Here is a 27627-nt window from a genome sequence, read left to right on the forward strand (position 1 = left end):
TGCTCTCCAATCACCCCTGCACTGCCAACTGAACTCCTCTCCCTTCCCTCTTCCACCTCCCTGATCGTGCCCACAAGTGGCGCAGAGGCGGAGGATTCCGGTCCTGCTAACGCGGGCGAAGATCAAGCAGGCTCAGAGAGGGCGTTTTGTGCAGCGACCGGGTTAAGCTGTTCTCCGCGTCTTGGCAGAAAGGGAGGCGGCCCCTCGGCTCCAGTTTCCTAGAGCCCGCCGGCTTCTGCTGCGCCCGCCCACTCCCGCAGCGTCGCTCGGGGCCACGCCGCCGCCGTGTCTCGGGGAGCCGTCTGGACGTGCTGCGATGGGAGCCTGGGCCCTGGCGGGGATGGTGCTTTGCAGCCTGGCTGCTGCAAGCCTGGGTAAGGTCGCGGGGGCAAGAGAGCGAGGGCGAAGCGGCGGGCGGCGGTGGTGACTCTTTGGGACGCCCCAGGCTGCATGATGCTCGGACAGGGGGGAGAAGTGCTGGACACCGGAGAATCCTCGCTTGGGGCCCGACTCGTGCCTTTGGGCTTTCACAGATCCCCCCGGAGATCTGGGTCGCGGTCTCTCTGCGCCTCTCCTGGCAATCTGTCCGGGGGCTGCTTAGACAAACGAGGCTTCAGCTCAGCCCGGGTAACGGGTCTTTTAGCACTGCAAACTCTTCGCCTTAGAAGCCACGCAGTCAGGAGGAGCGCCGCCGCTCTCAGCATGTGTAGAGTGCCTTCCCCTAACCTCTGACTTAATTACTCCAGCCCGCCAAAAAACTGGGATTAGATGGAAAGACTCATTGGTTAATATTGTCCTCTAGCCCTTGATTCCTGTGGATCGAAGGTATGGTGCGTTTTGCTGCTGTTGGCTTTTTATTTTTATTATTTTTTTAAACTGGCACATGTACTTGATTTCTCAAGGTTTTCTGCCCTGGGAAAAATGCCTACATCTGTATTTTGGTCTCTTTTGACATGGTGCTTGCATTATAAAAGTGCTCTGGATTTATTCCCACGGAGGCAGCACTTGTGAAGAACCCAAGACAAAACTGGGCATCACCACATGCATAGTTTGGAGAAAAGCCCATAAGCAGGAGGCAGCAAGAATGCAGTCACCTCCTTATAGATTTGTTTTAATAATGGGGATTCCTCAGCTGGAATCTCATGCCCAAATCAGTCCTAGGAGCCCCCAGGGGAACTGAGGATAGCCTAAGATGAGAATCCTGCACTACCATTAGGAACTTCTCAGCATGTTCCACTAAAGGAACTGTGCAAGGATGTGAAGATTCATTCATGCCAGTAGAGTTTGTGTAGGGGGAAGCTTCTCATGGCATTTGCACTCTGTAGCTGTTTGTGGTAACTGGCATCAGCCTGTGTCTTCTGTTCTAGGTTCTGGGGCATCCTCAGATCTCTTGGAAATTAGTGAAAATGCACATGCCAATACCTACCTGTTTCAGCCCCACCCCTTGTTTCCGTCTTGCCACTTCTCCTTGTTGATTTTTTTTTTTTAAGTGGATGATGGTTCCATCTAGATTATTTTTGTCTGTGACTAAGGAAGTATACTAACCACATAATTGTAGGGAACCCCGGTGAAGTTAAACGTTTTATTCAGTATGGGCATTTAAAATAAATAATCTATTTGTAGAAATTCTGAGTTCTGCCTTGTCTCATTGAGTGCATGTAGTGGCTTAATGAGGGCAACTGAACACATTGCTGTCTGTTTGCTGAGACTGTGTTAACAGTTTCTGGGAAAGGGAGGTCACCTGACTGGACTGTGAGGTCAGTCTGATACATTTGTTTTCAGATGCTCAAATAAAGCATGTGCTAGAGACCTCCCAGGACTTTACCACTTCAAGTGGTAAACCACCCAAAGTGGTTTTGTAAACTGCCCAGAGAACTTGTGTTTTGGGCGGTATAGAAATGAAATAAATAAATAAATAAATAAATAAGTGGAAGGTCACATATTTGGATGCATTTCTATGTCAAGGACTTGCTACACGTGAAATGCGAACATATCAGGGAGATAGGAAAGAAGAACTGGCATCCCTTAATCACCCTGTTGCACTTGCTGTCAGAGAGCTGCTACATTACAGCTTTCCTGTTTGTTTGTTTGTTTGTTTGTTTATTGAATTTATATACTGCCTAATATAGAAATCTCTAGGCAGTGTACAGAATTAAAACATAGTATAAGATATATAACATATACAATTCATAAAAAGATAACGGTCATAATAGAGAAAAACACATTAAAATTTACAAATGTGGTTTCAGTTGAAAGCATGGGAAAATAGGTACGTCTTCAGAGTCCTCCTGAAAACAAACAGAGAAGTAGATGCTCTTATTTCAGCAGGGAGTGCATTGCAAAGCCCTGGGGCAGCCACAAAGAAGGCCCAGTCCCGATTTTCCACAAAACAAGTTGGCGGCAACCGTAACCGGACATCTCCAGATTATCTTAATAGGTGACAGGGTCCATGGCAGAGAAGGTGCTCTCTTAAGTACCCTGTACCTAAGCCATTAAGAGCTTTCTAGGTAATAACCAGTACTTTGTATTTTGTTCAGGAACATATTGGCAGCCAGTGCAGTCTTTTAGAATTGGTGTTATATGGTCCCTGGGTAAACCCAGAGACCAATCTGGCTGCCACATTCTGAACCAATTGTAGTTTCCAAACTACATGCAACGGCAGCCCCACATAGAGTGCATTACAGTAGTCAAGCCTAGAGGTTATCAGCATATGTACCACTGTTTTAAGGTCATTTGTCTCCAGAAATGGACGTATCTGGCGTATCAGCTGAAGCTGATAAAAAGCACTCCTGGCTACAGCCTCAGACTACTTCCCTCAACCCGAGAAACCTGGGGGAGTTTGGGATCCAGGAGCACTCACAGACTACAAACCTGATCTTTTATGGGGAGTGTAACCCCATCTAGATCATGCAGATCTAAACCATCTCTTGGATTCCGGATCCCTAAAGACAATTGGATTCAACTTCAGTCTGTTATCCCTGATCCAGCCCAATATTGCCTCCAGGCAGGGGGGTCATGTCATTTCCTGAAGTTGGTTTTAGACTGTAACTTCTGTCCCTTCCATAGCAGTCACTAAAGACAAACCTGATTTTTCCTGCTTTTGTGGTGATAAGGGTGCCCTTTAATATTCATGGTGCTTGTGATTTTTTAAAAATAAAAATTTCATTCAAGTACGTTCCAAAAGTGGGGAGTTTGAACTTCCTGCTTTTGGACCCAACTTGCCCCATAATGCACTGAGAAGGCTGTGTCCCTCCTGGTGCATAAAGGAGGGAGGCAGCTTCAAGAGCATGGCACACTGGCCAGTGTCCCACGGCACATTAATGTGCCACAACACACTGGTTGGGAACACTGCCTGAAAGTATGCATGTCCTTTCTGCAGCAGTTGGTTGCCTTCATCCTGTGACAATAGCCTTGTGCAGTCAGGGAGCAGTGTTTCCTGTAACAAGGAATCCCAGATGTCATTGACTACAATTCCCAGCATCCCCAGAAAAAAGCCACTGTGGTGGGGATGCCGGGAGTTGTAATTAACAACATCTGGGAATCCCTCTTACAGGGAATACTGTCAGGGAATAACTTAACCCAAGTCCCCATTGTACTTTAGATCTTGATATGGTCTCTTTCAGCTCTTCAGACTTTTTTCTTTCCTTTTAAAGTGGTGTACTAAGGTTGGATGCCACCTTAAGTGGCGCAGCGGGGAAATGCTTGACTAACAAGCAGAAGGTTGCCGGTTCGAATCCCCGCTGGTACTATATTGGGCAGCAGTGATATAGGAAGATGCTGAAAGGCATCATCTCAAATTGTGTGGGATGAGACAATGGTTAAGCCCTTCCTGTATTCTACCAAAAGAAAACCACAGGGCTCTGTGGGCACCAGGAGTCAAAATCGACTTGACAGTACACTTTACTTTACTAAGGCTGGAGTGGGCCCTGGGACAGAAAGTGAAGATTCTCCCCACCTTCTTCTTCAGAGAGGTGCAAGGGGGAGAGCAAGAGCAAGCTGTCACTCAGACAGTGGGTTCCCTTACATAGGAAGGAACATAGGAAGCTGCCATATACCAAATCAGACCATTGGTCTATCTAGCTCAGTATTGCCTTCACAGACTGGCAGTGGCTTCTCCAAGGTTGCCGGCAGGAATCTCTCTCAGCTCTATCTTGGAGAAGCCAGGGAGGGAACTTGGAACCTTCTACTCTTCCCAGAGCAGCTCCATCCCCTGAGGGGAATATCTTGCAGTGCTCACACTTCTCATCTCCCATTCATTTGCAACCAGGGTAGCTATGCCGCGCTGTTAACAGTTTTCCAGGCAATAACAAAGTATTTTATTCATAGTAATATTCCTGTTCAGGCCTTTATACCAGTAGTGCAATGTGACTGAGTTCTAAGCTACTTGGATATTGTAGGAAGGGTGGAGAGCAGCTCTTTTTTAAAGTAAGAAGCCTAGATTTCATCTCCTGTTGGATTCTGCTTGTTTAGATAGGTAACTTTGTTTAAAGTAAAGTTGTGCTGTCGAGTCGGTGTCGACTCCTGGCGACCACAGAGCCCTGTGGTTGTCTTTGGTAGAATACAGGAGGGGTTTACCATTGCCATCTCCCACGCAGTATGAGACGATGCCTTTCAGCTTCTTCCTATATCTCTGCTGCCCGATATAGGTGTTTCCCATAGTCTGGGAAACATAGTCTGGGAAACATACTAGCGGGGATTCGAACCAGCAACCTCTTGCTCCCTAGGCAAGTAACTTCCCTGCTGCGCCATTAGGTGGCTTTCAACTTTGTTTACCTGGATATAACTATGTGGCAGAGAATTTGCAGCTATCCCAAATAAGGTGCCTGTGTGAAAGCTGATTAGACTTCACTTGTTCTTCCCCCTCTGGAACTGGGAATAGAATGTGAGATGTCTGTGTGTTAACTGGATCAGTCCCAGTCCTTGGATGGCAATATAGAATGGGAAGCCTCTTCCCAACAATAACAAGCTGTTTTCTTTATATTCTCGCAGGTAAAAAAGTCACGTTTTATATCATAGTTCTTGAATTAAAAGCCATTTGTTTGAAGCGAGGTCACAGAAACGAGGCTGGAGGATAACTATGTTAGTACTTCTGTTCAATAGATCTGTATATGGCGAAGATACTTTGCAAGAGAGAAAAGGTGATAAAGCAATTACTCAGTAGAGACGCCCTGAGTGCTTTGTCTGAGTGCAGCCAGACAGCCAAGCCCTGTATTCTCCTCTCCTGCTCCAGCAGGGAAGCATGGGGTGTGTGTCCCTGGTTGCACTTGGCTGAAGTGAGGCAGAGGCAGGCAACCACAGTTGTGGTTTGGCGACCAAAACCAGCCAATAATTGTGGAGCGCTGTTTCAGTGACCAACGTGTATGTGTTAACTTTCCCTCACTTTCCCATACCAAATTATGTATCAGAAGCTGACATACAGAGGGTTGTTGTGAGGTATGTGCACTGTGTACACTGCTCTGGGCTCCTTGGAGGAAGAGCAGGATATAAATGTGAAAAACAACAACAACAGAGCAAGGATGCACTGGTACAGGGACAGAGCAGGCTAACAGCCTTTTCAGCTAACTGCAGCAGTGCAGTGGGGAGGTGGCCATTTTTGCTGCTCTTCCTTGCCCAGGAAGTTGTCTGTGCCACCCGCAAATGCCCCAGGGTCTTCACAACCCACCAATTTTTAACTAGTACACAGGGCTTCCTGGGGAAGAGATGATACAAAAAACTGCAACTTCCCCGCTGCACCGGTGCAGTTAGTTGGGAAGTTCTGTTAGGCTCTTCTCTTGCTGCACTGGCGGATTCTTGATCTATATGCCGGGGCCGGCCAGAGTGTTTGGAATCATTCGAAAGTTGTCATGGATTAAGAACCATCCCAAGCTCATCACCCCCATCTCTCTAAGTCAAAATGTGTAATTCTTTCATCTGTTTTTTCTAAGGCAGCCTTTTTCTTTCTTTTGGTACCCTACACAAATAGGAAAGACCTGCTAAGCAAAAGCTTAAAAGATATACATAATCCTCTGCTGGGAAGGAGGAGTACGGGAATGAGTCACAGCACAACTGTGTCATCTAATGTACTGTTGGAAAGGCTTCTGATACTGTAGTGAAGAAGAGTTGAGAAATAGAGTGGACTAGCATTCACACCATTCAGCCTGATACTGTGTTTGTTTCTTCTGTGTTCAGAAGAAAGCCCCACTGATTTCAACAGAAATTCATTCTGAATGTATACAGGATTGCAGCTTAGATTATTTGGTATGGCAACTTGTTGTAGTAGGGTTTTAAACAAACCATTGGATGTATATTGTGACTCATTTAGCTAGCTGAGCTCCCCATGCTTTCTTGTGTGTGTTTGGAATTTGTTATTTTCATGCCAAGATGTACTTATTTTGAACACCACAGCTCAGAAAACCCTTCCCTGTGTTTCAGTTTCTTCCACCTCTGGTATCCCTGAATGCTGTGGTCTTCTCACTTTTGACTGTCATTGTCCACCAGCTCCTCTGCTTAGCAAGGTCAATGACCACCATGTTCCCTTAACCGTCTTGTAGCTTTCTGCTCTTCAGTCCTTACTAGTTTTAGGAAAGAGAGAAATTTCATGAAGGAGTGAGTGAAAAGTTCTGCAGCTGTGAAGCTTCCCAGCTGGAAGCTATTGTGCCTGGCCTTCCTGCATGTTGGAGGTCCAAGGGGGAAAATTCTTGGGTGCATTGAATGTAATTCATAGCAGAGGGGCGGGAAAGGAGAAAGGGTTAAGGAGCCTTCCCCTCAAGTTTGTATCCTCCTGTGGCTGCTTCTCATTTTTAAAAAACCAACAACTTGCCATTGGGAGACAGTAACACATCTGCTATGCAGATGTTTGTTGTTTGTTTTTCAAACAAACCTTCTTGGGGAGGATCATCCTCTATAGATTGTATATCCTGAGATATTCTGTTGTATAGAAATATCCTGTTCATTTCAAAACAGATGTTGAAAACACAAATTGATGTTCCTTTCCAAATAGCTATTGAAAAGTCTGGGTACAAGTTGTCTAGAACTTATACTTAGATTCCCCCCACCTCCAGATGTCTTTTAACAACTGATCAAAATAATTTAGTCTCTGCACCAAGAAGTTGCTGCATGCATGGTTTCTTGTTTTCTCATCATATTGTAGTTTATTAAGATTTATCTACAGCAGTAACAAACAAAATAATAATAATAATAATAATAATAATAATCTGAACAAAAAAGCTCAAGTTTTGAAAACATAATTCTGTTGGTAGTACAAAAGTATTGGAAGAGGAGAAAAATGCTTCTAATAATTCTAAATTGTGTGCCTGTTGTTACAGCTTTCGGCCAAGGTGCTGCTTGTTAGTCAAAGTGCAGTTGGAGTGTATGTGGGTGGAGGTGGAGGGGAAGTGGACTAGAGAAGAAATTGTTGGCTTTTCAGCTGAAGGCTTAAAGATAGATCAGATGAAAAGGTAAATCTAACCCCACAACACATTATGTTCAGCACATGTGCAATGTATGCACATACACATCTGTATGCATGTACACATCTTCACACATTCTGTTCAGCATATGTAGAGTTGTACACTTCCCACATGCACCCGGCATCCAAGGGGACCTATACCCAGACTCATTTTTTAAATGAATGCATTTAAGTTATTCACTCCAAAATATGCACGTATGTACAGACACCTTTATGGACCTACAATGGCATGTCTGAATTGGGCATCTGAGAAACATTTATCAAAGAACACCCAGACACTCCCATAGCAGGAGAATTGAGGCTACTTGCAGTGATAAGGACAGCTTCTTCATGGCTAGCTGGATGCAAAGGGTTGATTGAGAATATGCCAGGAGGGGGATAAGAAAAGTAAGTCCTGGTACCCCCTAAAGGAAGAATATCCTGACAGCAAGCCATGGCATGCCAGAAATAGGGAGGAGCTGACCAGACATGACAATTAAGATCATGACTGATTGAGAGCCAGCGTGGTATAGTGGTTAGAGTGCTGGACTAGGACCGGGGAGACCCGAGTTCAAATCCCCATTCAGCCATGATACTTGCTGGGTGACTCTGGGCCAGTCACTTCTCTCTCAGCCTAACCTACTTCACAGGGTTGTTGTGAAAGAGAAACTCAAGTATGTAGTACACTGCTCTGGGCTCCTTGGAGGAAGAGCAGGATATAAATGTAAATAATGATGATGATGATGATGATGATGATGATGACTGATGCTAGAAGCCTTCTAAGAGGCAAAGTGCTGAACTGCCCAGATGACATATTTAATGAACTCTATACAGTCAAGAGCTTCTTTATTGTGGTCTGAGTTTCCCTGTTTGCTTAGTTATCAGTTCTACTACACGTTTGTCTAAATATTTATTATCTCTTGTTTACACAGTCAGACAGGTGTTATTAACTGGTTTGTATTTATTATTATTATTATTATTATTATTATTATTATTATTAAATATTTATGAGAAATGGCAGAGTCTTATAGTCTTGCTTTCTTGTTCCTTATCTTGCTTAATGGTGACAATGTGAATTGCTTACACCCAGCTGTGCTCTCCTGTGGTGCTGTCCATGGTACTGTTGTTTACTGATTACTCTTGAGGTATTGCTTCAGAGTTATGCAGGTGAGCCTGAAGACACTTCCATATGGAGACTCACTCTTACTGCACCTGAAACCCACAAGGTATGGATGAGTTAAGTTGTATCAGATTGGTTGGCTCGCTCTTGGCCTTCTAATACTTGATGAAAGGCACACTAGGGAATATCTTTTGGGTTTGCTACTGTCCTGTGCACATGCACTACATTTATGTGCAGTACTGTGTTGCAAAATTCAGCTATTCTTTCAAGATAGATCCTTTGCAGATTCAGATAGGACTCCTTGCCATACTGTCCACATAACAAGCATGATGCCAGGCACAATTTTGTATGTTTTCTGTCTTTTGGGAAAGGTTTTGTTTTCCTTGCTAGGAAGCCACAGAATTTAAAGATTGGCATGGAAATTTGATGACTTCACAGACATTTTGTGTGGAGACAGATCATCCTGATGTGAAGCAGAGATATTGCCAAGCATGGAATAGGCTGCATCATATCTTATCTCTGCATCATATCTGCATGAAGCAGAGAAGAGGAAAAGCAGCCATTCCTTTATCAGTCCTACCCTCACACTGGGGCAGATATGACATTACTGCTGTGCTACACAGCCCTCATGCTGTTTACCTCGGCTGAGTGTACCCCTGAGGTTTGCCTATGAAAGGGAAATATATTTGCAAGGATGATCCCAAAGAAAGTGGGTTGGAGGCAGCTTTATACTGAGTTAAATCCTTGATCAACCAGGCCTATTGTCCACTATGACTGCCAGTAATCCTCCAGCATTTCAGAAAGGGGTCTTTCCTAGAGATGGTAAGGACTAAATCTCCGTCCTCACCTGGAGATGGTGAGAACTGAGATGGCAAGGGTTGAATCTGTAGATGGTGAGGATTGAATCTGAGACCTTCTTTATGTGCTCTACGACCACTGAGATCTTGTCCTTCCCCAAACTCTCCATGAACAGAGGGACGATGTTGAAAACCGAAATGTGTAGCAAGGTTGGACTTGAACCCAGGATGCCTGGGTTTGAATCCTTGCCCAGCCATTAAATTCACAGTTGACCCTGGGCCAGTCACTGAGGCCGTTCTCACGACCAGCCTAACCCTGCCTGGGCTTCCCCCTGCAGAGTTAGACCGGCCTTGAGAAGCGGTGGGATCCTTGCAGAAGCAGCGATGCTCTTGCACCCTTAACCTGGCTACGGGGTATTGTGTGACTCCTCGGGCTGCAGAGACAGGGGTGCACAGAGTGCCTGTCTGAGGGGAGAATCCCCAATGCAATGTACATTGAGGGATGCCTGGAGGCCAGGACAACAAGCTCCGGCCATGGGTCCCTCCACCCTGCTCCGGGCTTCATGGAGCTGCACAGAGCAGGGCTGCCCGTGTGGGAGGTGCACCGAAGAGGACCTGCTTGGTCATCTGGGGGAAAGGTAGAGTGAAAGCAGCCTTCCCCTGTACCTTCCTTGCCTGCCTGGGACAATCGTGTGAATAGCCCCATTGTCTCTCAGTCTAACATACCTCACAGGATCGTTGTGAGGATAAAATGTGTGGAGGAACAATGTACACCAACCTGAGCTCCTTGGAAGAAAGATGAAATATAAATGGGAGAAAGAATATCTGTATCATGACACCCAGCAAAAATGTTCGTGTCTATGCTTATCTTGTTTTGTTCCTAAGTGCCTCCAAAGTTTGAGCTCTGTGCTTCTTCTTGAGAACCCCCATTGATCACATAGTTTCATTCTGGCAAATCACACTCCTGCTTCCCACCCAGAAAAATAGTGCTAAGGTAGTAGCTGAATCTTTTCCAAATCTACCCAAGAGAGAGATGCCTTTACTGCACTAAAGGAGTTAGTGCCAGCAACTTTAATTATTTAAACTTTGTTGCAAAAACAGCCTATTCCATGCTTGGCAATATCTCTGCATCATAAATTACAGTGTGATTAACCTCAGTAATCAATAATCTAGGCAAAAGCTAGTCCATTTCCTGAGCACCTCTAAGAGCAAATTCAAATGGACATGGGGGTATCTAGTACAGTTTTCTAATTGGGATGCACGTAAGGAATTCCGTGTTGGTGATGCAACATCTTTCTGCTTGTGGACAGTGTCCATATCAGAAAAAGGGTTGGACATTTGCCATTCCTTTCCATCTCTTCAATCTGCTGTCTCTGGTCTTCCTCATCCCTTTAAGACTACAGGAATGGCAGGACGGCAGCATTATGGTGGGAGCATTATACTTACTCTCCTCTAGTCTTCCAGGAAAAAGAGTGTCACTGCACTAGAGGGAGAAAGAGAGAAAAGTAGTAGTAGTAGTAGTAGTAGTAGTAGTACTGAACCGATTTATTTCCCCTTTTAAAAGTGGTCAAGTGAGGACTTGGTGCAGGCTGGACATGGGTGCCTGTGTGGATTGCATGGATTGTGGGGTGTACTGAATAGGCACACGAGAAAGAAAAGACCCTGTACATGAGTTCTTGTATAGCATCCAAGGTGTACCTCAGTCATCATGGATCATTTCTTTTAAAGTTGACCTTAATTTTGTATATATTGCCAGGTACTATAGGTTCACCTCTGGGTGAGATAAAATAGTGGGAAGCCACCATGCTCTTGTAAGGGAGCATGTGCATATGTTGGAAGGTTGCTTTCAGAACTGTAGATGTAGTAGGGACTTTTAAAATGATTGTAATAAAATGGCCTGAGTATGACAGGTTACTATGTGGGAATGTTTTAAGTGGTTATAATGCAACACATTAAAATAAAACATGGCATATATATGATTTAAAATTTGGTGTAACTACAGATAGTTTTTATATAACTAAAATGTGCACAGTTTGTTTGTTTGTTTGTTTGTTTATTTATTTGATTTCTATAGATATTGGAGTTCTGTTGGATGTGTAAGTTTCCTTCCACAATTCTCTGAAAAACATTAGGTTTATTTCACTCACTGCTAAAAATATGCCCGTTAATGCTTTGTTGTCAGGCACCAACACTCTGTTTTTGCCTAAGGCAGCATTTACGATTTCCTAAATGACTTGGAGGGTGTTTGTGGCTGATCTGGCCAAAGGGTCAAAAATTAAGTTGTGGGAGGGTGCTTTCCTGAGTAAAGAACTGGGTTTGGCCAGCTGGGGCAGGTTTTCTAGTCAAAGCTGCAATATGATGACAGAGGAGGTTGAGCAGCAGCATTTCCAATCATTCCAAGGTAGCTGATCATATTCCTTTTAAGAAGATGGGAATCGTAGCACTAGTATGAACTCCAACATTTGATACTCTGGGTTGAAGTTGGCAATATAAAACCCCTGCAGCTGTCGCACTTACACGTTCCAGTGTTCATATTTCCACTCCCACCCTCACCCTCACTCAGGGCCAGATCTGATGTAACGTGATCTATGTGGGTTTCCTCCTCTCCCTTGTGATAGCTTTTATATGTTTATGTGTTATACATCCATTTTTAAAAGAATGAAACATATGAATGTATTTCCAGCATCTGCCCTTTGTCCCTTGTCTATTTATTTTTAATGGCAGAAAAGCTTAATGTGTTCCATACTATCAGCATCACAAGACAGAGTTCAGATTTCATTTGCTGGCACAAGAACATAGATGGTGTAACAAGGAGCTACTCAACAAAATACTTCTAATAGAAATATATTGGACTACATATGTTAGAAGAGCATAGGGTCATCACTTCTTAGTCTTGCTACTCCTTTGCACTGGAGTTGAATTGCAATTTCAGAAATGGCCCAGAGAGATCAGAGATCCAGAAAAGGAAAGAAAGATTAATTGTTTTATAAGTGCGCCTAACTCCGGGTCCACAGCAAGCTGCACTTCTAGGTTTGGATTTCTCCTTTCTCCAATTCAACTGCTGTTTTCAATTTCAGTATACAAACTCCCTTTCTATAATTTCCCTCGAGATTAGTTCAAGAAAGTTGGGTACTTAAATCCAATAGGATATTTAATATCTGACATTCAGACTATCATTGCACTGATGCCATAGGGAGTGGCGATGGGAGTGGCAATTTTTGCCAATCTCTCCTTCCCTCTGAAGCCTCCTGAAAATATGTCTCTGAAGGTCCTGTGATCCTCCAGGACATATTTTTGTGAGGCACTGTGGGTTTCAGAGGGAAGGGGAGATCAGCAACAACCCTCTGCCCCTATCATGCCAGTGCAATGTTAGTCTGGATATCAACCAGCATTTGGGTGTTTTTAGAGTATTCATAGTTCTCTTCATATATGTTCATAGTAATTCTTGCAACTAACCTACAATATAGGTCAGACTTCTTATCTCTGTATTACAGATAATTATGTGCTTAGGAACATAGAAAGCTGTTTTATGCTGAATCAAATCATTGGTCCATAAATGGGTGCTCCATTGCTGAGTAATGGCCCCTCAAAAGTCATCTACTGAGATTATGTTAGTTGGGATATTTGAACTGGGGACTTCTTAAATCCATTACACTACACATTTTTATTTAGAAAACCTTTTCCCACACAGGATTCACAAATGTTTTACTCATATACAGCTGTTCTTGTTTTTGGAGGAGATTTACTATGATTGTAATATACATGCATAGAGAAGTGTGATGGGGAACTGATGTACAAATAGAGCTGATTCATTCCATTTGACATTTATACATTGTCAGCTTTCTCTTTCTATAACTGTTTCAAAACTTTAACATTTTTCTCTGCACCATTCATCAACAGTTTTGTTACTTATGGGATAATACCATTTTCAGTATCCCCCCCCACCCAGCCCAAAATTTGCAAGCTATAGTTCTTATTTTATGTTCTATTAATTTTGTTTCTATCCAGCTTTCATGTATTGAATATTCCATTTTTATTTTTTATTTCATCCCCCCCCCCACTTAAAAAGCATGAGGCCTAATGAGCATTCCTTGTTTGGAATTTGCTTCTAATTCAGATTTCTCTGCCTCTCTGAGTCTCTTTTCCCCACACTGACCAGTTTTAGAAAGTTATCTCTTGAATTACTAATGGTGCAATCCTGTGTTCCATTATGTGCATGCAAGTCCAGTTAAAATAGATTTTAAGTGTTATGGTGAGTATATATGAAAACAAGTTCAGGTTGGTTGTGTTAGGTGCAAACTTGGTGTGTAGTGTGGAAATTCAGTGGCTGGAACTTCCAATGTGTTTTCCTTTTCAAAAAGAAGCTTCTGGTGGAAGGGAATGCATGTGCCCATAAAATTTCCCCTCCTTTGGTTATAATGTTGGGGTGGGGGTGAGATTAAGTCTGGGAATTGGTGTGGGAGCAATGAGCTCCATCCGCTATGCTATGCTTCAAATGTATCTCCTTATGGCATCTTGAAAAGGAAAAACTTGTGGGGACTTCAGTCAGCAAACTTCCATGTAACATTTGGCCCTTAGGTGTTGGATTTCTCCTCTTTGGTCGGAATTAAGGTAATCAAAGTATGAGCCCTCATTGTTTAGCCATGTGCTCATCTTGGGTGCAGCTACATCACTGAAATCAATAAGACTTCAGTGGGATAGAGATGTTTACCCTTCATCCCTCTAGCTCATGAAATGTGGTTTAAAGGAGCTAAGCTATATACACAGCAGTTTGTAAAACCTTTAATTTCTAGAAAATCCAGGGCTGGTTTGTTATTGACTGTATGAGACGCCTGCCAGACAGAAGCCCCACCTGATTATATATTTTCGTTCCTCATATAATTACAGGTGAACAATAATAGTTCTCAGTAGTTTAAGAATTATAAAAGGAATTTCTACAAAATGGAGAAAGGATGCTTTTTCACTGTGGTAAACATCCAGCCAGTAAAGAAGGCTAGCAGTTAGCCTGATCTTGTGAATGCTTTCTCCTTTATTGTTGTTCTTTATTATGCATATACTGCTTTTCAACAAGAAAATTCTCAAAACAGTTTACATAGAAAAAGAATAATGAGAAGATGGTTGGTTCCCTGTCCTCAAAGGGCTTACTGTCTAAAAAGAAATGCAAAACCAGCAACAGCCAACAGGGAGCTGTGCTGGGGTTGAATAAGGCCAATTGCTCCCCCCCCCCCCATATAAAGAGACTTACCACTTTGAAGGGCACCTCTTTGTCCAATTAGCGGAGATATGGTCCCCTATGGAAAAGTCATTCTCTGCAAGGAACAGAATAATGTCACGCACACAACCATTAAAAGTGCCAATGGGGAGGGCTGGTGGGGAGGCAGGCTCCTACCTGGTCCCCAGCACATAATCCTGCCGCTCCCCATCTCTCTGCTGCTCACACACCCACACGAGTGGAGCTGTGGCAAGCAAGCGGCAGAGGCAGGAGCCAGAGGAGGAAGTCCTCCAGCATCCCACAATGCACCATGCCAAGAGTTCAGTGCTTTCAGTTTAGTGCTTTGGAACACACTCCCTGCTGAAATAAGAGCATCTCCTTCTCTGTTTGCTTTTAGGAGGACCCTGAAGACGTACTTGTTTTCCCAGGCCTTCCACTGAGATTTGATTTTTAAATTTTAATGTGTGTTTAACATGTTTTTATCTGATTTTTATCTTATGGATTTTAAATGTGTTATATTTTATGTTTTAATTCTGTACACCGCCTAGAGATTTTTATACTAGGCGGTATATAAATTAGATAGATAGATAGATAGATAGATAGATAGATAGATAGATAGAGGAATTTCCCCTCTGCCAGGTACTCCTGCTGCCCAGCTCTGTGGCTGGTCAGGCTGCAGGCATCCTGAGCAGCCAGCCACATGACTGCTTAGGTCGCCTGCAGCCACATGACCGCCCTGAGCTGTTTTTGGAAATGCGGTATAAAAATCAAATAAATAAATAGTAAATAAATGACTGAGAAGTGAGATAGAAGGGCACATTCACGCCTTCTGTTTGCCTAGGTACAAAACTCAAGCAACCCTGGTGCAGAGCGCACGGTTCAAGACCGATCCTGGCGCTTCACATGAACAGCCCTTCCTAGGTAGGACTCTAAGCCTGGATAGGGCTGGTCATGTGAATGATGCTAATATTTTTTTAGATATGTGGGAAGAAATGGCAGTGGATGCTAGCTTTCTTCAGTTGTTCCCACAGTCACTAAATAACCAGTTTAACACTTGTTGAAGGCCAACATAGTAAGATCAAATATGAGATCCAGTTCTGTATTTGTGGATTAACTGTTGTGAAGGATCTTTCACACTATTTAGTTTTCCGCCTGTTTTATGCAAGTCCCAGGGAACATCCACTAGCTTCTTTGCTGGATATTGTTTTTAATGTTTCTGTTTGCCAGAAACAAAATTGTTCTTAAATTATCAATTTAATATATTTATAGGTGGTGGCAGAGGTGCTTTCTATCAGTTTCGACTGCTACGCCAGCTGCATCTGCTTCTTGAGATAAATGACCTCAGAACAGTAGTACATATGCTGGTAACTTCCAGACGATTACTGCAATGCTCTCTATTTAGGGCTGCCTTTGCACGTAGCCCAGAAACTGCAGTTGGTACAAGCTAGGGCAGCCAGGTTGGTCTCTGGGTCATCTTGGAGAGACCATATTACTCCTGTATTGAAAGAGCTACACTGGCTGCTGATAAGTTTCTGGTCAAAACTTGTAACCAGGTTCGAATGATTCTATTTCCTTGAGAGTTGCAAAGTTCTGCTTTATAGCAGGCAAACTACGGCAGAGAAGGGTCGAAAGGAGTGATGCAGGGTTTGAGTAGCAGAAACTTGGTGAAGGTTTACTGTATTAGTATTTGCTTTCTTTTTGTTTTATTGTATTATTATCTGCTTTTACTCTGTAACCTGATTGTATTATTCTGTAGTTGTTTTATTTTATTTGGCCGTTGGCCGTAATAAAGTGGATGAATGGGTAACCAGGTTCTGGTTACAACCTGTAAAGCCTTAAACAGCTTAGGCCAGGGGTTTTTAAGAGAACGTCTTCTTCGCCATGAGCCCTTGCTAACTGAGCAAAGAGACACCTTTTAAAATGGTGATTCTCTTATATATAACATGGGGAGAGCAACTGGCCCTATCCAAGCCTAGCATAGCATCCCTCCAGTGACTGTTGCTGGTATCTGCCTCATGTTTCTTTTTAGATTGTGAGCCCTTTGGGGACAGGGACCATCTTATTTATGTATTATTTATTTTTCTGCTTTGAGAACATTGGTTGAAGAGCGGTATATAAATATAGTACTACTACTACTAGTAGTAGCAGCAGTAGAAGAAGAAGAAGAACCACTACCCCACCACCCATTGAGATAATCAGGAGAGGTTAGTCAGTAGTAACTTGCCACAGACTTGTCTGGTGGCTACTCAGGGACAGGCCTCATTGCCCCGAGGCTTTGGAATGCGCTTCCTGCTATAATAAGAGCCTCCCCATCTCTGACACCTTTTAAAAGGGCAGTTAAGACACATCTGTTCACCCAGGCTATTAATTAGATTAACCATTTTTAATAGTTTGATACTCTGTTAAATTATAAATTATTTTAATGTTTTAACATTTTTAATTTTGTTTTAATCTGCATTGTTTTGTTGTAAATCGCCCAGAGACGCAAGTTTTGGGTAGTAAACAAATGTGTTGAATGAATGAATGCATGCATGCATGAATGAATGAATGAATGAATGAATGCAAGTTTCTAACTTTTAAACCTGCCCCATAGGCAATAGCTGCCGTTAGAGAATGTTGTTAAACCAAAAGCATATGTTTTGGTTATCATTTCCAGATTTAAATAATCTCAACTATGTATGTTTTCTGGATTACATCTATTGCTGAATATTTGTGTTTAGTATTTTGGATTTTATAAAAATATTTGTCATGGCCTTCCAGTTAAGCCATAAACTGAGTTTAATTTTTTAATCTCTTTGCCAAACTGAGGCTGGGCTTGGATGATGCATGCAAACTCATTCCATGGAGACCAACTTCTAGGATTCTCATGGGCAGTCCCAGCACTCTGTTCTTAGTAGCATATGTCCTCTTCTGTGATCGTCTGAGCAGACAAAGGCTGATGGCTGGCTTCTCCCCACAGTCTCAGCTGATGAGGACTGCAAGTTGTACATGGACAGGAATGGCTCGTGGCATTCTGGCTTCGACTGCAACTTTTTCTCCTTCTGCTGCGGAGACTGTTATCATCGCTACTGCTGCCTTGACCCCAGGAAACAAATCTCTGAGCGGCAGCAAAAGCACTGCTTGGCATTTGGGTAAGAAAATATATTGATTAGGGCAAATTAAACTGTCAAAAAGTAGTGAGCAAACTATCTTGAGAATTCTTTTTCAGGTTGGAGGTTAAGCAACACAAAAGTGGTAGTGGGGTAGATAAAGCTGGCCATGCTTCATAGGAGAGGAGAGCTGGTCTTGTGGTAGCAAGCATGACTTGTCTCCTTAGCTAAGCAGGGTCCACCCTGGTTGCATATGAATGGGAGACTTGATGTGTGAGCACTGTCAGATATTCCCCTCAGGGGATAGAGCCGCTCTGGAAAGAGCAGAAGGTTCCAAGTTCCCTCCCTGGCATCTCCAAGACAGGACTGAAAGAGACTCCTGCCTGCAATCTTGGAGAAGCTGCTGCTAGTCTGTGTAGACAATACTGAGCTAGATAGACCTATGGTCTGACTCAGTATATGGCAGCTTCCTATGCTGAGTGGCCAGCTGCCTCCATATATTGTCATCTGAAGACTGACGTAATCTAGAACGGCTCTGCTCCAGGTCCGGCTACTGTGGGAGGTTTGGTTGGTGGCGACCTGGGACAGGTCTTACTTGATGGTGGCACCTGGGTTGTTGAGGTCCCTCCTCTTGAGGTCTAGCGAATCCCCTCCTTCTGTCATGTAACATTTGTAGCTGAAACTGTATAATTTTTACAGAAAGACACCACATTATATGGGGCTCCTTGGAGTTCAGTATTGTTCTCTGCACTCTTTAACTTTTGTGATGAAACTGCTGGGAGAGGTCATCTGGGGGCCATGGAGTTTGGTGTCATTGGTATACTCACCAGCTCGCTCTCTCTTGTTTTTATCATATGCCGGTGAGGAATTGGCATCCTTAAATTTTATCTGGGATCAGTGATGGGCTGGATGAAGGTCATCAAGGACAGCCTCACATACAGAGATTGCATTTGTCCTAACAGAACATTGCCAGAGTATGGATGACTGGCTAACACATCTCTGTCTAGAAGTGGCTGGCACACTAGCCTCAGAATAAAAACATCAGTCATACTACTGATGTTTTGTGCCACCAAGGCATGAGATTAATTACTTTTGAAGGCACAATCAGGGTAGCTAAAGAGTAGAAGAAGGTGGACCTTGACCCATTGTTTCAGTGCAAGCTTACGTGTAATTAAGCTGGGGTGGGAGAGATCATTTTAAACATAGCTGTGAGTAATCTCTCATGTAGTTGTCTAATGCAAACTACCCAATTTCTGCCCATTATCTTTAAGACAAGCTTATTCATTTCTGTCTGAATGAAATATATCTTAGTGGGGCCTCTGGTTAGAGATATCAGATGCCATAGTATGCACAACTCTGTTACCATCTCTGTCTCTGTCCCACAGCCCCAAAGCAATTGCTGGCATCGCTTCAGCTGTGATACTCTTTGTGGCTATTGTTGCCACCATCGTTTGTTGCTTCCTGTGCTCCTGCTGCTATCTGTACCAACGACGGCATCACCTTCAGACACCATACCATGGTAGGAAAAGGTCCTGCTATCATGGCCAGCACCTTTATTCTCACAGATTAGATCAGGACGAGAGATGCTGCAAACATTAATCTGCACATTTTGATGCAAATACTGCATATTCGCTTTATAGAAAGGTGTCCTAATAAGTGGTGGGTTGAAAATATTATATATGTTGTTGTGACAGAGAAAGAGAGAGTGAGCAGAAACTGGATGCACAAGAGCCTTATTCACATGCTATGTTCAATGCACATACAATCTGTGTAAAGTAAAGTGTGCCGTCAAGTCAATTTTGACTCCTGGCACCCACAGAGCTCTGTGGTTTTCTTTGGTAGAATACAGGAGGGGTTTACCATTGCCTCCTCCTGTGCAGTATGAGATGATGCCTTTCAGCACCTTCCTATATCACTGCTGCCTGGTATAGTACCAGTGGGGAGTCAAACTAGCAACCTTCTGCTTGTTAGTCAAGCATTTCCCCGCTGTGCCATTTAAGGTAGCTCTACAATCTGTGTACCATGTATGACTATACAGATCTGTACACACATACAGTCATTTACACATTATGTGCAATGAATGTACATTAATTTACTTCTTATCTGTACCATACCTTTGAAAGGTTCAGGCTCATTTTTTAAAAACACATAAAAACATATACATATGTACAGATACCTGAATATACATACTATGTAATGCCTGAACAGGGCTGAACAGGCACAACAGAAGGGAACCGCAAAGAACTGTATGCAGGGTCCTCCCACATTTTGAAATAGAAAATAAGGAGTATACATGCTTCCAAATGAAGTGCAGTGTTAAGCCTGTTTATTTTATTTATTTATTTATCAAATTTGTACACCGCCCCAAACTTTCATCTCTGGGCGATTAAAAATAGCATAAAACCAGTTAAAAACATATACAAAAAACTTAAAAACAATTAAACAATTTAAAAATAAACCAGAGCTTAAAACCCAAAAGTTTTAGGAAGCTGAGAAAGCTAGGGCGAAAAGATGTCCACAGACTGTAATAGGCATCCATATCTCATAACAAAACTTTTGCTACAGATGGGTGATACAATGCAACTTTAAGACAGTCTCAGATACTAGTGTATCTATATTTGAAAGAAGCTTATGGGAGGAGAGCTGGTCTTGTGGTTGCAAGCATGAATAGTCAGCAGGATCCACCCTAGTTTGCATTTGAATGGGAAACTACATGTGAGCACTGTAAGATATTCCCCTGAGGGGATGGGGCCACTTTAGAAAGAGCACCTGCATGCTTGCATGCAGAAGGTTCCAATTTCCCTCCCTGGAATGTCCAAGACAGGGCTGAGAGAGACGTCTGCCTGTAATCTTGGAGAAGCCACTGACAGTCTGTGTAGAGTCAATAGCCCTGAACGGCTTGGGTCCAAGATATCTTAGAGAGCGCCTTCTTTTACATGATCCCCACCTCACGTTAAGGTCATCTGAGGAGGTCCGTCTCCAGTTACCACCGGTTCGTTTGGTGGCGACTCAGAGGCGGGTCTTCTCTGTAGCTGCTCCCGGGCTGTGGAATGCACTCCCAGCAGAAATTCGCAATCTTAATTCCTTATTGACCTTCAAGAGAGTCCTTAAAACCCATCTGTTTGGCCTGGCCTTTCAGGGTTTTTAATTTTTTAATTGTTTTAATGCTAACTTGATTTTCAGGGTTTTAATTGTTCTGATAGTTTAATAGTTTTTAAAGATGTTTTTTAATTGATGTTCATATTTATATTTCTGTTTTAATTGTTATTGGTTTTAATGGTTTCTGTTTTTAATTGTAAACTGCCCTGAGCCATTTCGGAAGGGCGGTATAAAAATTGAATGAATGAATGAATAAAATAAAATAAAATAATGAGCTAGATGGACCAATTGTCTGACATTGGTAAGGTCTATGAGGCAGCTTCCTATGTTCCACTGCTTAAATGGGCTTGGAAAGCTGGATCCAGCAGGGCTGTTTTTATATTTGAAAGGGGAACATGATGCGGTTCAAACCTAATAGGTTCCTTGTGCAAGTGCTTACATGTACTGAGTCACTTTAAAAAAACACATTTCAAAACATGCATACACAATTATTATTTGGCTCAACATAGAAATTGCACAGATATCTGAAGCCTGTTTGTTGGAAGACAGAAACATCTGAGTAAATACAAGGAGAGGTTTTGTAACATCCCTTCTTAGGACAGAGGGACATTCAAGTACAACTGAAGAAAGCTAAGATGGGACATTGGTCTACAGCTGTCATACTGTTTCCCCTCAAACATTTAATCTCTAAAACATTTTTTTTTAATTGTTCATTCTCTCCCCATGCTATAATCACTCCAAGCATGAAAACAGCAACTTAAAATGACTGGGTTACTGGAACATTTATCCTGCAATTAAAAGCTTATGAGGTTGGGGCTTTTTAATTTATTGGGGGGGAAGGCAGTTAAGGGAGAATTGTATAAAATCATGACGTGTGGGGAGAGAGAGAGAGAGAGAGAGAGAGAGAGAGAGAGAGCCCTGTTAGATTAAACATCCATGTGGTCCAGAATCCTATTTCCTACAGTGGCCATCCAGATGGTACTGGGAAACCCACAAGGGAATGAAGATAACATCTCTTCCATTGCTGTTGCTCCCTAGCAAATGGTATTCACTAGCATACTGCCTCTGAATGTGAAGGTTCCACATGGCCACCATGACTAATAATTACTGATAGCCTGTGCTCCATTAATTTGTCTACTCCCCTTTCAAAGCTACTGGCCATCAGACATGCTGTTCTGGTCGCTCCAAGTCTTAAGACTCACATCAATTTTGGAGGATGAATACAACTGAAGAGAGCCCGGGTGGGTGCGCGGCTAGGGGAGTAAGTAATGTGACTTGCCTCTGGGGACCCCCAAGGCAGTGGGACCCAGACAACTGTCTCCCCTTGCCCTATTATAGTTACGCCCCTGGTTGCCCTATTTTGCTTCTTTCCCAGGCTCTAACGAAAAAAGCCCCAACAGGCGTGCTCTGCGTTTTGCTCCCAAAATGGAGCAGATGACACAAGCCTATTGGTAGAAAGTACAAGGAGGAAGAGCGCGCGAGAGAAAGCAATCCAGTTATCAGAGCACCAGCAGTGAGCAGAAGCAGCTGCTAGGGATGTGCACGGAACCATGGAGGCATGGTCTGGCACTGGGGGGAGTGTCACTTTAAGGGCGGGGAGGTAGTACTTACCCCTCCTGCTGCTCTTCCTCCTCCGGTGCTCGTCTTTAAACAAACGTTTTGGGGGCGGCAGGGTTCCTCCCTGCCGCCCCTGCCCCCATCATTGGCTGCAAACCTCTAAAGTAAGTAGATGCTGGTGCTACGTATGTGCCTGGCGTGGCGCGTGTGCACCCGTTGTCGCCGCCGGTTCCAGATTCCGGACCGGTCCAGAGGCCTTTTCCATGGCTCCGGACCGGTCTGGGCACACTACTACTAGAAGCTGTCCTTGCCTCCCCTGCTGACTTGTGATTTAAACCTCTAGGGTGCCTAGAAGCATGGGTGTTGCAGGGAGGAAGAGGGGGCAGTTGCCCGCCTGGACTGAGCCAGTTCCCATTGAATTCAATGGGGCATACTCCCAAGGAGGAGGGTATTGGATTGCTGGCTTGTCCTCCCTGGAAAAAGTCCTGCAAACACCCAAGGTAAGGCATCTGGGAGACGGGGAAGGGCAGCACAAGCGAGGGAAGCGGGAGGGACTGGTTCTTCTCCTTGGCATGATCATAGGTATCTCGGGATGTAGCCAGGACACAAGGCGGGAGGAGAGAAAGGAGGACAGTGAGGAGCCAGGGAGTGGCAGGCAGATGAGATGACACTGTGGGTGTCATCTCAGAGTGTCCGCACACACTGTCCCAGGGTGCAGGCGCCACCTGAGGCTATCACCTAACCTTGGCTTATGGGTGAGCCATCCATCACCAGAACTGCACGCAGTATTCCACATATACCACACATTTGCACAAAGGCATTATGAGACCATCTTTTCAGTCCCTTTCCTAAGAAGTTCCTAAGAACACATTTGCCATTTTCACAGCTGCCACTACTGAGTTGATGATTATATTGTTAGTTATAAGTTTATTCGGTCATTGGCCAGCAAATGATTATATTGAGCTGCCCCATATGTAAACTTACTTCTGTTGGACCATACTTGTCATTTGGCTGTTTATGTGCCTAGTTTGGAGATATTCTTCTGGATCTCTTTGAAGTCTGCATAGTTAGCTTATGGAATCAATGGCCACACAGTGTGGTCTGGCATTTTCAGTATCACGGAGTGGTTCTTCATAATGCTAGTGATTTGCACCATAATGCTAGTGATTTGCACAGGGTTGCATATTGCATGTAACCCTGGCAATTGCAGCCTAGTCTAGATCTGTGGGGAAATATTTGGAGAGCCTAGCTGGGAAGGGATGCAGTCTTTCTGAGACTGGTAGAATGGTTTGTGGGGCTTCATTTGGGAATATCTCCTTGTAGTCTGTCCACCAGGGGTGCATGTTCTATGGGGCAGAGAATAATGTAGGTGCTGTCCATCACCTACAGCTCACTAGTCTCTTGAAGACTCATCAGCCCAGCATGTGTTCACAGAGCCTCTTTTCTTTTTTCCAGGTCAGGAAATCCCACTGTCTGGCTACCCAGCCCCACCTCCTGGCCCATACCCTATGGATCCCAAAGCGGGGCCAGCACCATTTAACCCTGGCTATGCACCTGTGGCGGCTTATCCCCCTACAGTTCAAGCTGCACAGTACCCTCTGTACCCACCTGGGCCACCGTACTACAACCCGGCAGGTAAGGGAGGAAGAGAGGGACAATGGCAAACAGAACTTAAAGCTTTGTTTCCTCTGTCCCATTGTACAAGGAATCTGCTGTGGAAAGAGGACTTCCCACAGAAAAAGTGGGAGGAGAGCTGGTCTTGGCGTAGTGAGCATGGATCGTTTCCCTTTGCTAAGCAGGATTTTGCTTGATTTGCATTGGGATGGGTGAGCACTACATGTGAGCACTGCAAGATATTCCTCTTAGGTTAGCTCAGTGGAAGAACATCTGCGTGCTTGCATGCAGCATGTCCCAGGTTCACTCTCTGGCATCTCTAGGTAGGGCTGGGAAAGACTCCTGCTTGGATCCTTGGAGAGCCGCTGCCAATCAGAGTAGACAGCACTGAGCTAGATGGATCGATGTTTTGACTTGGTATAAGGCAGCTTCCTGTGTTCTTTTGACTGTTGTAGGTGATCCAGCTACTGAATTGGGAGGGGAATGTGACAGATTTCAACTGGGTGATTTCAGTTAGTTTTGGACTGCCGTCTAGGTCAGTAGATCCAGGCCAGAGGCTACCTTTGGGAGTGATGGAGAGAGAGCTCCCTTTGGCTAATGGAAAAACATCTTTCCCATTCTTGTGTACTCTGCAGCTGCTAAGCAACAGCCTTCACATGCTTCATGTTTTTTTAAAACAAACCCTCAGTGAGGCTAGTTGACCCTCTGAGTCATTAGCTACGTTCAGATTGTCACTCTCTGTCTTCCTCTGGCAGCTCCCCCACCCTACCTCCCACCACAACCGCAGCCGCAGCCGCCGCCACAGTTCAGCACCTGAGGAGGGCCTTACAGAGACTCTGCAACAACACTCTTTCCCCCCTGGGCCTGCCAGATCCATCTCCGGAGAGCTGTTATGGACGTCCTGCTGCACTGGGTTCCAGCTCAAGCTTCAGTATTGTCCTCCGCCCTTTCCCCCTTATTTGTTAGCTTCTGCTCTGCATGGTAGGAAGCATTCCGAGACTATTTCTTTGGCCCCGCTCCCCCGACTTCCTGCCTGTGTCACTGAGGGAAGCGCCTGCCCCTCTCTATCTCCCCTCTGGGTTCAGGAAGGACTGATGCAGGTGCATAGGGCTGGTATAAATGTCATACATGTCACTTGATGGATCGCCTACTGTAAGGGTGAGCCTCTTCTATGGAAGCTGGAGGGGCAGCTGTCTCAAGGTAGCAACCGAGAGCAAAATGGAACGGGCTTCCTCACCCTGCCCTTTGGCCCACTGTGTTCCCTGACACGGCATGAAGGTCAATTGCGTCCGTTGCTCATTGATCTGGGATGAAGTTCAGTGTCTGACCTTTTGGAAAAGTGGATGTGATGGTATGGTGCCCAAAGAGCCTGAAAGCATATGGTGCCGTTCATTATTTTTAAACTGAGAAGGTGTTGGCCTGGTCAATACCTGTAGGAGAGATTGCCTTAGAGCCCCATGTCACCTGCTAAAGGAAGCTATAAGTGTAATAAACCATCTGGAAAGCTCACATAGGCCTTATAGCAACATCCTTTCAAGAGCCAAGATGAGGGCTTGAGCAGTAACCTTTCATACTACTAAGCACAAGCTGGAGAAGTGTCAGTATTTTAGTAGGATTTGCAGTACAGGGTGCTATCTTTCCCTTCTGCATTTTGCCTACATCTCCCATGGGCACTGCCTGAAAAAAATGGGCGACAAAGGTAACTGTTCTGTAATATGGACATAATTTGGATTGAATTTCTATGCATCTTTGACTATTTTCCCCATCTGACACTAAAAGGCACCTTTGGATTTATCTGGTGCTCACTGTAAAATGTTATTTATGAGGGACAGAATGCAGGAGAACCATTTTTAAACTCAATGTACATTCTAGCCAATGTAGATATCACATTCGTAGAACAGACCAACTAAGCAAAAGCGGAGATAAGCATCAGGTCTGAAAAAAATCCATGGTTGTATAGTGATTCAAACAGAAGCTACACTGAAATAGTAGCATCTTTTTTGTAGAGAGATATGAAGCTTGGCCATCTGGAAATAAAGAATAACCATGACAGTCTACAGAGCTGTGATATCCTGACACATAAGGGATATCTGGCAATCTGTTCTGTTGTTGCTCATTTGCATATGTTAATTCACCATCAAGTGTTTAAAGCTGCCCATTTCCTAGCACTGAGGCTGAGTGAAAAAGGAACCTGGCCAGAATGTGCACCTAAAAGAAAGTCTGGTTGGTTTAAAACTAACAAAATCAAAATAAAAAAACTTGCTGCTAAAATTGAGGTGTCCTTTTCCATAGCCCTGAAGAGATGCATCCAGGTAAATAGGGGAAACCTTCAGCTAAATTGGGGATAAAAAGTACTTCTTTCCCACCCATGCACACACAACCTCAATGGTTTCCCTTCTTCCCGGTTTGTAATATTCTCTGCTGCTTTTTCTTTCTGCATGAATCCCTCTTGAGCCCAGTCTCCTACTGACTATGCTGGGGTGGGAGTGTTTTTATACATGAGGCTTAAATCACTCTTGAGCACATTAGTGTGGAGAAGAATGTGGAGGAGTGCCATTTGCAATTTGACTGAGCCTTCTGGCCTGTGCAGTTCCTGGCAGAAGGTGATTGAATCAAGAGTCTCTATTAAGTCTCATGTACAAAAACACAGTCCCATTGTGAGAGCCTCTCATGTATAAACACGTATTTCATAATATTTTAATTCGCTGTAGCTTACTCACTCCCCTTGTTTTGACTAAGAATAGCTAAGCTGGGTTCTTGTGCTGTCTCATTCCAGCCCTTCTAGCTCAGTATTGTCTGTGGTCAAGGGCGTGTGCGTGTGCATTCTAATGAGTCCGTTAAACTTGGCTTCCCTTGTCTTTGCAGTGTAGCCATATTTCCTCCTAAAGCTCCTGGTGCTTTCTGTGGCTTTACTGGCATTCCACAATGAACTCCCATGTACACTGCCTTGAGTTCCACTACAAAAAAAGAGGTGGACTATAAATGTTATAAAGATAAATAAATTTTCTTGCTGTGTAACGTTTCCTTGACCAGCTTACCAATCTGCCACTGCCGGCTTAATCTACTGCTTCCTCTCCACACTTCAACAGTGGCAGGTCTGTGGGTGCAAGATTCAGGGTCCTCACCTACTAAAAAGATGCCAGCAGGTAGTATTCCAAACTGAATGATGTTTAAATTCCCTGGAGGAGAACAAAGGCCCAAGGAGGAAGACAGTAAGGAGCAAAGGCACAATGCACCAGCTTGGTGCACAAAGGCAGGCATTGTGCAAGGAAGATTCTGCTCTTGCAGTCAGTCTGCTTTGTAAGACCATCGCACAGCAGTGAAAATGTTCCCCGTGAGCTCATCACCCTTAGCATCTGGGGAGGTCAATAGGCCCATTGTTAATGGAAGCAATGCACGATGCATGATGTGATCTTTGCTGTGGCCTGTTGCATCCCGTTACCTCACCACCACCACCAACAGAAAACAACCCTGCACACTTGGAGCTTGCTGTTATGCTGTGGAATCTGGCTGCTGAAGTACTTCACATTTCCTTCTGCACTTTGATGGCTCTTGTGTAAAGTGTGCCATTGAGTCGGTGTCGACTCCTAGTGCCCACAGAGCCCTGTGGTTTTCTTGGGTAGAATACAAGAAGGGTTTACCATTGCCTCCTCCTGTGCAGTATGAGACATGCTTTTCAGCATCTTCCTATATCGCTGCTGCCCAATATAGGT

At 44.1% G+C, this 27627-nt stretch overlaps 1 protein-coding gene across 2 annotated transcripts; it reads left to right on the forward strand.

The window, feature by feature from the left end:
- Positions 1-80: 80 nt before the first annotated feature.
- Positions 81-26932, forward strand: SHISA4 (shisa family member 4). 2 transcript variants are annotated; one of them, XM_053249748.1, is made up of 5 exons: positions 81-374; positions 17515-17686; positions 19030-19163; positions 23756-23935; positions 24670-26932. In XM_053249748.1, the coding sequence occupies exons 1-5, from the start codon at positions 317-319 to the stop codon at positions 24729-24731; spliced, it is 606 nt and encodes a 201-aa protein (XP_053105723.1). In that variant the 5' UTR covers positions 81-316; the 3' UTR covers positions 24732-26932. The 2 variants fall into 2 exon arrangements, with proteins under 2 accessions (XP_053105723.1, XP_053105724.1); XM_053249749.1 differs by lacking the exon at positions 81-374 and adding an exon at positions 420-825.
- Positions 26933-27627: the final 695 nt, after the last annotated feature.

This window comes from Hemicordylus capensis, chromosome 4 (assembly GCF_027244095.1).
Source record: "Hemicordylus capensis ecotype Gifberg chromosome 4, rHemCap1.1.pri, whole genome shotgun sequence".
Classification (NCBI taxonomy): domain Eukaryota; kingdom Metazoa; phylum Chordata; class Lepidosauria; order Squamata; family Cordylidae; genus Hemicordylus; species Hemicordylus capensis.